Source organism: Equus caballus, chromosome 19, assembly GCF_041296265.1.
Source record: "Equus caballus isolate H_3958 breed thoroughbred chromosome 19, TB-T2T, whole genome shotgun sequence".
In the NCBI taxonomy this organism is placed as follows: Eukaryota; Metazoa; Chordata; class Mammalia; order Perissodactyla; family Equidae; genus Equus; species Equus caballus.
Window position 1 is genome coordinate 21,253,708 of NC_091702.1, and position 11,387 is coordinate 21,265,094.

Below are 11,387 nucleotides of genomic sequence, written 5' to 3' on the forward strand. Positions count from 1 at the left end.
CATTTTCAGATTAAAAGTAGAAAAAGGCACCACGTAACCTGGGACCACTGGGAAACCAAGAAATTGATCTGGCTCTAGGACCTCCCCTCCCACCTGCAATTGGGACTGTGTCAAACCATTCTGAACAAGCCCTCAAAGGCAACTTTACTGGGGGGAAGGTCCATCCAGACAAGCTTCAAGCAATAAATGACCAACACGTTCAGAATGATCAGTGAGGGGGATTGAGAAAGGAGACAGGAAGGACTCCAAATGGCTAAGTAAATTATATATTATACAGTTATACCCAAAATTGTACTTCATTATTTCCTATATAACACTTTAACTTGAAAACATTTATAAAAGCAATAAATTTTAGAAATCCTGGAAAAAATTCCACTAGCTATAAGCTATTTAAATATTGCTTACAGAAACTATCAAAGGAAAGCCAGCATCCTGTAAACAGCATATACTTAAATTATTTAAACAAGAGACAGAAGCTAAACAGTATGTTTTTTATTCACTGATAAACTGAATGTCCATTTCTAAGTGTTTCTTTCTCTTGTAGGATTCATTTGCTTTATTAGTCAGCAAAGCTCTACAAGGAGGGGCTTCATCTAGTCCTCAGACTCGGACTCATCTTCATCTTGACTAATCTGGAAGTAACGAAGTTCGTAAGTCTCCTTATCAGATGCAACCACACGAAGCCAATCACGAAGATTGTTCTTCTTAAGGTATTTCTTGGTAAGATATTTCAAATACCTTTAAAATAAAAACATGAATTTCATTAATACCTACTATGTAAAGGCTTATTAGATAGAAGAAACGCATTTATAATATTCATCCTTTGTGTCCTCAGTTCCCTCCCAACTATTTTCTTTCATTTGTATTAAGTATTATGCAAGGTTGCTTAGGGATACCAGTGTAAGTAAGGTAACCTCTCAACCTCAATTATAATCAGTGTACGCCCTATAAAACCCTTATTCTCTCACCTCCCCAAAATAAATGATACTGTTTGTTAGAAGCCAGTACACAGGAGAGCAGTAACAGTAGCTTCCTTTTTAGTGTTACTGCCACATCCACAACACTTTTAAATTAAACAATATACAATTTCATTCTCAAAGTATCTTATATACTAAATGTCAACATTCCCTTCACCAGGATCAACCTCCTTAACCTCAATCCTGCGTTGGATCAACAAGAGGCAACCTGTCAAAAGGGCTGAATCCACTTATAAGTTCAAGATTACTGACAGCCTCCCAACTAGCATACGGCTCAGACCTTATAAAAAAGCTTTCAGCATGGTCTAAAAACATCACTCCAGCCATTCTGCGCCATTTACACTTTAGAGTAATGCTGAACCAAGCATTCCTCTCAAGCCTCCCTACCCTTTCTAATGCTGCTCCCTCTGCTAGGAATACCTCATTCCACTGGCAATACTATGCTCATTCTCAGGTTCTCTGCAAATTCTCGTGCCCTATCTCTACCTTCAACACAGCAATTAGAGTACTGAATTTTATAATCATCTGCACGTCTATTTGAGGACAGATATGACCTTTCATCTCCAAATCCCTGGTGACTGATCCATGACCATACAGTTAGAATACACTGCTACCACCTTAGTCCAAGCCACCATCTCACCACAATAGGCTCCTAAGTCTTCAGTTTCCACCACCAGTCTTTTTCAGCTACAATGATCAATTCCCTAATTTGCGTTGCTCACTACATTTCATTTAGGTGCTTTCTCTGACCACCTCATCTAAAAACATCAACCCTGCAACCCTCTTTATGCACATACACAGTACTTAGAAACTACTTACAATGCATTTCATTGTTTCATTTCTCCACTAGAATTTAAATTCCTTGGTGGTGAGTACTTTGCTGTTCACTGAGCTACCCAGTCCTACAACAGTGCTGCCATGTAAAGTATTTCACACTTGTTGAGTAAACTGAATTAACTGAAACTGGCAGCAATGTTAGAGACTTTACCTTTCATTGACTGCCTCTACTACCTCTACTAAAGAAACAACCAAACCTTAATATAAATGCTTATATTAAGTTGAACATTACTCCCATGTTACACATTAGACACGTTTCTAGCAATATATTCTAATATTACAGCACCTAACATTGTTAAGGCTTATATACGATTTAGGGTACAGAGCCTATAATTCACTGGACTGGAGCCCAGGACATAACTTGCCTGTATTTCAGCAATAAATTACACTGGCAACCAGCCTAAGTAACTGGCACTATTACTGAATATGTTTTCCATTCATGTAGGTCTTTAAGTTCAAAGCACTTGTGAAGTCTCACTAACCTAATCAACATATGCATTCTTATATATGAAGAATATCAGGATTAGTCTATAAAATAGTCCACAATTACCATAATTTCACCAAATTATGGAAAATAAATACCAACCTTTTAGAGAACTGTTTCTCAGAAACAACCGTGATTTTGTTCTTGAAGCGTTCAATGTGAACAACATTCCCAAGATTTCCAGTTTTTCCATTGACTTTAACCTTCTCCCGGAGAAACTGCTCCTATTTTAAAACATAAAAAATGCAAAACTAGGGAAGAAAACCCTAGATATTCACTAGGGAAGGTACCCTAGGAACAGAGCTTAGGTTAAATTCAAGTATTACATACTTAAATCATTATCAAGAACTCTACTACAATGATAAAAACAAGCTCAGTAGAGTAATACTTACAAAGTTTCCGGAATCAAAAATTCCATCTTCTACTGGATGAGTGAGGTCCAAACTAAACTTCCAGGTCGACCTCTTAGGCTTCTTGTCTTTCTGCTACAGAAAATTAACATAATTAGGATTCTAAAACAATTTATCCACTTTATATACAAAATTTAAAAATTTGTCCCAGTGCAACGGTGCATAATGTACTGCGAGGTTATATATATGTAATATAGTGCAAAATTCTAAAAATTGCTTGATAAAGGACATACACTAACTTTTTTTAATCAGCCTGTCAGAAGGGGTGAGGTACCTTCTTAACTTGGTTTATACTAAGTTTTTTCAAAATCCGATGAAAATTTTCCCTGTTCACCCCAACAGTGTCTCACAAATGCAAAACTTCTGAGCTCAAAGTATTTGTTAGTTTCCTTCATCAGAAGATTCCAAGGAATCCTATTTTTACAACTGGAAAAGATTAAGGGGACCAATCTACTTTCCACAGCAAGCTAACTAAAACACCCACCCAGGTTGGTCTGAACCTCTAATCAAACCCATTTTGTTCAAGAGAAGCTTTATGGCTGTTTATTGTTTTCCAGACTGATGTTCAATTTTAAATTACCAGGTACTGTTTACCATAGGCCAGGCGCTGCTTTTCTACTGCCGTCCCCACTGCAGCTGGAGAACACCAGTACACCACCTAATACAATTCAATCCCATGCCAGATTATGATATTTCACCCACTTACATCCCCACAACTCAATCCTTATGCTGCTATATTTATGTGAGGAATGGGAGGGGAGGGGGACCTGAGTCTGGTCAAGACTTTTTTAATTTTCAAAACATACAGAACTTGTTTTTCACACCCAAAACTTTTTAGACCAATAGGACCTAATAAGGATACACAAGTAAAATGTTTCTGTGGCCACTAACAATACACGTGCAGGCAACGTAGCGAAAAAAGAAAATCTGTATTTATCTGAGAACGTCATCTTCCAATTAGATCCACCCAAATGGTTACCAGGTACTAATACCAACTACCTTTCTCAGTTAGTCGAGTAACTTTGTGCCAAAAAACAACTATCCAAAACTTAGAACTGGTAAGAGATTACTAGGAGCTGGGCTTGACTGAGCAATTTACAGCTCTGTTGGGAGCATTAGTTAATTTAGGAGACGGAAATAATTTCTGCCCGGTGAACAGATAACCCGAGAGGGTTGATGGCTCTCTTGGACATTATCTAGCTTTGTATGTAACCCAGCAGTTGTAACCTAACATTTTTTGGTAAATTGCCGACACAGCTAACACCTAACTTTTCAAATGCTCTCTGGACGGGTTTTAACATCTTACTGGTTCCCTTATTAATACTGTAAATAAAGTCTTTGTAGTATGCTTTTATAAATGCCTAAGAGTCGCGACTTGCTATAAAGTTCTCTGAAACTTCGGCCACCGCGGCGCCCTCCGCGCAGGCAAGGCCAGAGCCGCCCGGGAGCCCGCAGTTCCTTCCTGGTGCAAACAAAGAGGGGAGCAGCAGCAACACCAGGCGCGAGGCAGCAAAGAAACGGGCAGAACGCTGGTCCACGAGCCCCGGCCACCGTCGTGCCTCCTCCTCCCCGCACTCCCACGACCGCCCCCCCAAACCACTTCCGGGCCCAGCTCCAGCTCCACCAGACCGCGTGGCAGGCCCCAGGAATCTCGGAGAAAGAACTCAGAATCTTTACATCTTGGTCGCGTCCCTGACCCAGTCTCCATTTCCACCCTTTCTACATCTCGAATGCGACGTCCCCAACTCGTTAGTTAGAAAAACCATCCACATCGGAGTAAGACACTCCCCCCAAGCAGCCGCTCACTCACCGGCGCCATCTTGAAAGCCGGCCGTGCGAGCAGAGAGGAAGTGGCGGCGCGCGGCCCCTATTTATACCGAAGCGTGCTGCGTCACGCGCCGAGAGCGTAAGCTCGCCGCCTCCCGGAAGAGGCGTTGGGCAGGAGCGCGGAGGCCAGTAGCCGAGGAAACCGGAGGCGTGGCTGGGGAGCGTTGGGTAGGTAGGCTGTCAGGTTTCCCGGGAGCGCCCGCCTCCGGCGGTGGTTGAAATGATTCTCGGTTCTCCGCTGGTGACGGTACACGCCCGTTGACCACAGTCGCCTCTGCCGTTACTGGGAGACCCCTCCCAGATACACACACCCGAGGGATGCACAAATCATCTTTCACTAATCGCCTGGATCTTCTTTCCAATCCGGGCAAGGCAGTGTCTCGGGTTGCTTTGGGATTGGCTGGCTTATATTGCAATTATAATACTTCAGCGAAAAAGTTATTTCTATGTCTATGTTTTGTCTGTAAGTCTTGTTTTCTAAATGACTGTTGAGGGAAACCCGTGTTTCGGGGGAATCAAAATAAACTGGGTTCTCGAAAAGAAAAAAATAAACCTTTAAGAGAAAAACACGTACTGCTCACTTGTTCACCGCTGGGTATAATTTATTCTATTTTATCATGGGTTTTAGAGTTAACCCTAGGACTCCTGACTGCCATCCAAAATGCCTCCTAATTAAAATTCCACGAATATTTGCTAAGACCTAAATACTAAAATGTACAAGGCACACAAGGGTGGATGTGGGGTGCTGACAGTCTTGATGACAAAAGGAAAAAATAGCTTTTGAGCTTTGAAGGATTGTAAACTGACGTTTGATTAGAAAAGTGGCATGCCTCTCAGCGTTTTGCAATATTTTTTGTGGAGGTGAAATTATCATAGCAGGGGGCAGGGATGAGGATGGGGTGGGCTTTTGTTAATTTGGAGAGTGACCCTAGAAAGTGAAAACTGTGTGTCCTTTATGACAGCAATTAGGAATAGTGGGAACTATGCTTTAATGAAGTATATGACGTGTAGGGTCTGAATAGAGGTGTTAAGTTCCTAGAAGAAATCCATTTCAAGAAGATTTTTGGCTGGTTGCGTCAAGAATCACAATAATTTCATTTCTTTTCCAAACATTAAGGGAAAAAAAAGAGCAATTGGCATTTTCTCCTCAAGAGCTGCCCAGGCTGCAGAGCAGAAATGATCCTTGTACTATTGGATATTTTGAAAATAATCCATTAACTGAGGTACTTATTATTTTATTTTGCTTGTTTTTGGCAGCCTTCCATGTCATGACAAAAAACCCCTTAAGAACTAAAAAGCCATTGGTACAAAGGGAATATTAAAAACAACATATGTGTTTCAAAATAACTAGTAATCTCAGAATAAGTAGTTAGAAACTATAGTGGAAAAAAAAGATTTCTCTTAATTAGGAAAGAAAAATCTTAAGAAAAATATTAACCAGAAATGGGCCGATGGTAAGATTAAATATTATAAATAACTCAATTCTTGCCAAATAATACACACAAAGACAGTATATATTAACACAAGGCCTGTCCACACCCCACAGGTATTTTTTATTTTGACAACAGATTCTAAAACATATGAAATAATAAATGTCTCAAAACAGCCAAGACAATTTAGAAGAGGGAAAGTTGTCTTTCCAGCTATTCAAGTATAAGATACTGTAAAATATGATATATTTCTACTACATTATAAACACCAGTCATTGAATTTACATGATACTGGAGCTGAATAGATCAGTAAAATAAAATATAGAAGGACATTATGGCAGATTAGATTCACAGAGAAGCCCCTCCATATGTAGCCACCTTAAAAAACTGGGTAAAATAAGTTTTATAGATAATTTCTAATGTATGGTTAAGCTGGTGGAAAAGTGAAAGAATTTTTTGGAGGCAGAAATGACAAGCCCTCATGCTTATATGAGTTTTGGGCTAGAATTAGCTCTGCTCAAATAGCATGAAAAGGCTGAAACCTAAAGATGTAGTTTAAAGTGTGCTTGGATTGGTAGTGCCAGGCAGAAACAAATGTAAATGCTCTCTGGAGAAATGTACTTTAAATCCAACCACAAGGTATTCCCTGAGATAAACTTACAGAAATATGAGCTGGCAATATTTTTAAAATCACTAAATACATGGCAAAACAAGCCACCATGAATGAAAACCAACCCAAAAAACCTGTAAAATCAGACCCAAATAAGAGACTGTACACATTGGGATTACAACATACAGAATATAAATAAGTATCTTTAATGTGTTTAAAAGCTAAAAGTATTTAAAACATGATAAGAGAACCAGGGACAATCAAAATTGGCCAGGAATTTTTAAAAGAATGAAATAGAACTTCTAGAAATTAAAAGCAGAAAAACTTTAGTTGGAAAGAGTAAATGAGTTAAACATGAGAGTAGATAGAGCTGCAGAGAAAATGAGTGAATGGGAAATTACTTAGAATGCAAAATAGAAAAGCAAAGAGATAGAAAATATAAAAGGTAGGTTGAGACAAGAATGTCAGAGTAACAATGTTCCACTTACATCAAATGGGAGACCTAAAAGGATATAATATAAAAAATGGGGGAAAGGCAAATTTTAGAGAAATATTTGGCTGAATTCTCAGATTCAGGAAGCCCAGTAAACCTCAAGCAGGATAATTTAAAAGAATTGCACACCTAAACACATTGTAGTGAAACTTCAAAACACAAAGACAGAATTACTTCAAAAGCATCCTAAGAGAAAAGGCAAAATATTTACTAACAGGAGTTATATTAACAGCTGACTTCACATCAGCAACAGTGGAAGCCAGAAGGAGAAGATCATCATCTTCAAAGTGCTCAGAGAAAATAGTTGTCTACCTAGAGCTACAAGGTATAAAACTATAAAGATGCATTTAAGATATTTTTAGATAACAAAACTCAAAGTTTGCTACCAACAGACCCCCTAGTAAAGGAATTCTGAAAGATATACTCCAGGAGGAAGAAAAACGATCCCAGAAAGGTCTATATGCTAAAAGAACTAGCAAGCAAAGAAAATGGCTAACTTGTGAGTAAATCTAAACATACAATCATGTTTATTTTGTGGGCTTGGAGTGCTGGTAATATTCTGTTTCTTGATCTTGCTGATGGTTACATGAATATGTTTGGTTTGTGAAAATTCATCAAGCTGTAAACTTATAATCTGTGCATTTTCTATATATGTATACATTACACGGCAATTAAAAATGATAACAGAATAGTTTAAATTACTGCATGCCAAAATATGACAAATTAGATGAAATGAATGAATTCCTAGAAAAATAAAACTTAGAACTTACACAAGAAAAAACAGAAAATCTGAATAGTCCTATATCCTTTAAATAAATTGAATTTGTAATTAAAACTTTCCCACAAGAAAGACACCCAAATAGCTTCACCAGTGAATTCTACCAAACATTTGAGGAAGAAATAATGCCAATTGTAACAAATACCTTTTATGCTCAAACTCACATTCTTCCAATTTATCTTTTAATCCAGAAGAGGAGAGCATTTATCCCTAGTTTCCTGTCCCCTATTGGTCAGTGGTTGTCCATGGGTGTTAACTCCCTTGTACTTCCAGGTTGTACACATTGAGTGAGTGTTCATGGGGAGTTTCCCACAAGCATCCCATGCCTCAGGTCAGAGAAGACATGGGGTAGGTGAAAAATATGTGGGGAGATGCTGTCAAGTCACACCTGCCCCAAACTGGCTGCTGCTCCCTTCTTCTTTCTGTTGAGTAGACAGTTCAGAAGTACATTCTACATCACTACATGGAAGATCTCAGCAGGACTAAATCTATTTGTCCCCAGCACATTTTTTTTTTGCTTTTGCTCCCTCCCAGTTTTACACCTCCCAGTTCCTTACTCTGTTACCTAGAATCATTTCCCAAAATAAACCAAATGCATGCAGCCAATAGGCTAAGACACCAATTTTGCACAAATTCCTTCAGTCATCAACTTATTTTGTGAGGCCAGCATAACCTTGATATTAAAACCTGACAAGGACATTTTGAGAAAGGAAAATTATAGTCTAATCTCATTCATGAAATTGTTATAATCAGATTTATGTTATAATGTTATATGTTATACTCACAGATATGCATATTATAATCACAGATATATACGTTATAATCACAGATATGTGATTATGTGTTATAATCACAGATATATTAGCAAACCATATCCAGCAATCACACATCTTGTATATTTTATGTTGTAATCACAGATATATTATTAGCAAACCACATCCAGCAATATGTTATGCAGTAAGTTGGGTGATAATGTCATTATTTGTAGTTGATATGTAATTGTGTATGTAAAAAAATTTAAAAGAATCCATGGATAAATTCTCAGAATTAATGTGTGAATTTATCAAGATTGCTAGATACAGAGTTCATGTACAAAAATCGATTGCATATCTATAAACTAGCAACAAATTAGAAGATGAAAGCTAAAGAAGATATTTTCAATAATATAAATATATCAAATACCTAAGAAAAAAATAACAGATGTACAAAACCTCTATGCAGAACTATAAAATATAATTGAGAGAAATTAAAGAAGACCAAGTAAATTGAAAGATGTTCAATATTCATGGATTGGAAGACCCAGCATAATGCAAATATCAGTTCTCCTCAAATTGAATTATAGATTCAATGGGATCACAAACAATAGCTTAACAGATGTTTCCCTCCATTCTTTCCTCCCTTCTTTTCTTCCTTCCCTCCCTCCTCCCTTCCTTTCTTTCAAAACAATTTGAAAATTTGTATGGAGAGGCCTGCCCTGTGGCAGAGTGGTTAAGTTCCCACGCTGGCAGCCCCGGGTTTCAGCGGTTCAGATCCTGGGTGCGGACATGGCACCACTCCTCGGGCCATGCTGAAGCAGCATCCTGCATGCCACAACTAGAAAGATCCACAACTAAAATACACAGCTGTGTACTGCTGCGGGTGTGTGTGGGGGGGTGGATTTGGGGAGAAAAAGCAGAAAAAAAAAAAGATTGGCAACAGTTGTTAGCTCAGGTGCCAATCTTTAAGGAAAAAAAATGAAAATTTGTATGGAGACACAGATAACTAGCCAGAATATACTTGAATAGCCAGAATATACTTGAAGAAGGAAAGATAAAGTTGGAAGACTTGCTCTACAGATTAAGATTATTTTAATACCATAATTAAGAGAGTTGGTTATTGTTTCAAGTTTAGACATACAGACCCATACAATAGAGAGTGGAGAAACAGATGCATGCAAATCGCACTTCAGAACAGCGGGGACAGAGACAATTCTCACAACCCTTATTATTTTTCTAATTGAAAATATGCAAATCAATGCACACCTGCAAAAACATAAACCTTGTAGTCAACACAAAACTTTAAAATCCACACTATTATTTTGTACTGGAAATATTATAGATATTTTAATGAATGTTTGTAATATTCTTTTTTCTTTTTTTTAAGATTGGTTTACAATATTATATGAATTTCAGGTGTACATTGTAATATATTTCAAATTCTGTGTAGATTACATCATGTTCACCACCCAAAGACTAATTACGATCCTTTTTTTTTTTTTTTTTTTTGGTGAGGAAGATCAGCCCTGATCTGTTGCCAATCTTTCTCTTTTTTTGCTTGAGGAAGATTGTTGCCAAGCTAACATGTGTGCCAGTCTTCCTCTATTTTGTATGTGGGATGCCACCACAGCATGGATTGACGAGTGGTGCTAGGTCTGCTTCTGGGATCCGAACCTGTGAACCCTGGGCTGCTGCAACGGAGTGCATGAACTTAACCACTATGCCACCTGTAATATTCTAATAAACATTTATCCATATAAGTACCAATATGTATTTTGAACCATGAAAAAATGTTATGACATTTAGGCAAACAAGGCCCTGAACACAGTTCTCTGTCATGTTGCATTTGTATTTCACGTGTCGGCTCCTGCTCCAGCTCTGTATCTGTCCTGGGTTTGTTCATTACACAGTTTCTTACAGGATCAGATGGTATTCCTTATTCCTACAGTCTTCTCTTTGGGAAGACCTCAGCTTTAACATCACAAAGGATCACACTCTTACATTAAAAGTACACAATGTCTGCACCTCTGAGGTTTACTTATTAATTATTAAAACCTATCTTATGGGCCAGCCCTGGTGGCCTAGTGGTTAAGTTCAGAGCGCTGCACTTCAGCGGCTGGAGTTCAGTTCTTGGGCACAGACCTAAACTGCTCATCTGTCAATGGCCATGCTGTGGCAGCAGCTCACATACAAAAAGAGGAAGATTGGCAACAGCTGTTAACTCAGGGCAAATCTTCCTCAGGAAAAAAAAAACCTATCTCATTTGCTAGAAGCTGATTTATAAAACAGGAATCTGTAAATTTCTCTTTACCCAAACTTCCCAGTCATCAATATTATCACCATTGAAGCATTGTAAAAAAAAAATAAGATTTTGTATATGTAGTAAAAATACCATTTGAAAGTATTTTTTATGGTATTTTTTCTTTCTGCACCATGTGCTACAAAGTGGAGCATGTTGAATGTCAGGAGACATGGCACTACCCATCTCCAGAAAAATATACTCAAATGACACTGCAGCAAAAAAAGTCCTGTGGAAGCAAACTGCACAGCTTTGGCAAAGGATGGGCTCCAGCCCTTCTGTGCAAATGGCAATGGGGAGCTGAGGAGAAACTTATTACCACTTAAGAATATTGCTTTTAACTCTTCCAACCTATGAATGTTCTTTGTTAGATACTCATAAATGAAAACTAAGGGGAAATAGGAACTGAAGTCACTTGCTCTTTACTAATTTGATTAGACAGCACTAAAAACTATGATTAAAAAATGTATGCTTGCTTTAATGTATC

General features: G+C 38.1%; 1 protein-coding gene across 2 annotated transcripts; it reads right to left on the reverse strand.

Moving 5' to 3' along the window:
- Positions 1-477: 477 nt before the first annotated feature.
- RPL22L1 (ribosomal protein L22 like 1) lies at positions 478-4,811 on the reverse strand. Of its 2 annotated transcripts, none has more exons than XM_003363314.4 (4): positions 4,519-4,811; positions 2,691-2,783; positions 2,401-2,522; positions 478-738 (listed from the first exon to the last, which is right to left on the reverse strand). In XM_003363314.4, exons 1-4 carry the CDS (start codon positions 4,525-4,527, stop codon positions 594-596), a joined length of 369 nt encoding a protein of 122 aa, XP_003363362.1. In that variant the 5' UTR covers positions 4,528-4,811; the 3' UTR covers positions 478-593. The 2 variants fall into 2 exon arrangements, with proteins under 2 accessions (XP_003363362.1, XP_005601860.1); XM_005601803.3 differs by having other exon boundaries at positions 2,691-2,780; positions 4,519-4,581.
- Positions 4,812-11,387: the final 6,576 nt, after the last annotated feature.

Excerpts from the sequence above, each read along its gene's own strand:
- RPL22L1 (XM_003363314.4), bottom strand. Across the intron at positions 2,523-2,690 it reads TTTTTGATTCCGGAAACTTT|GAGCAGTTTCTCCGGGAGAA; the intron begins GTAAGTATTACT and ends GTTTTAAAATAG. Across the intron at positions 739-2,400 it reads GAGAAACAGTTCTCTAAAAG|GTATTTGAAATATCTTACCA; the intron begins GTTGGTATTTAT and ends TTTATTTTAAAG.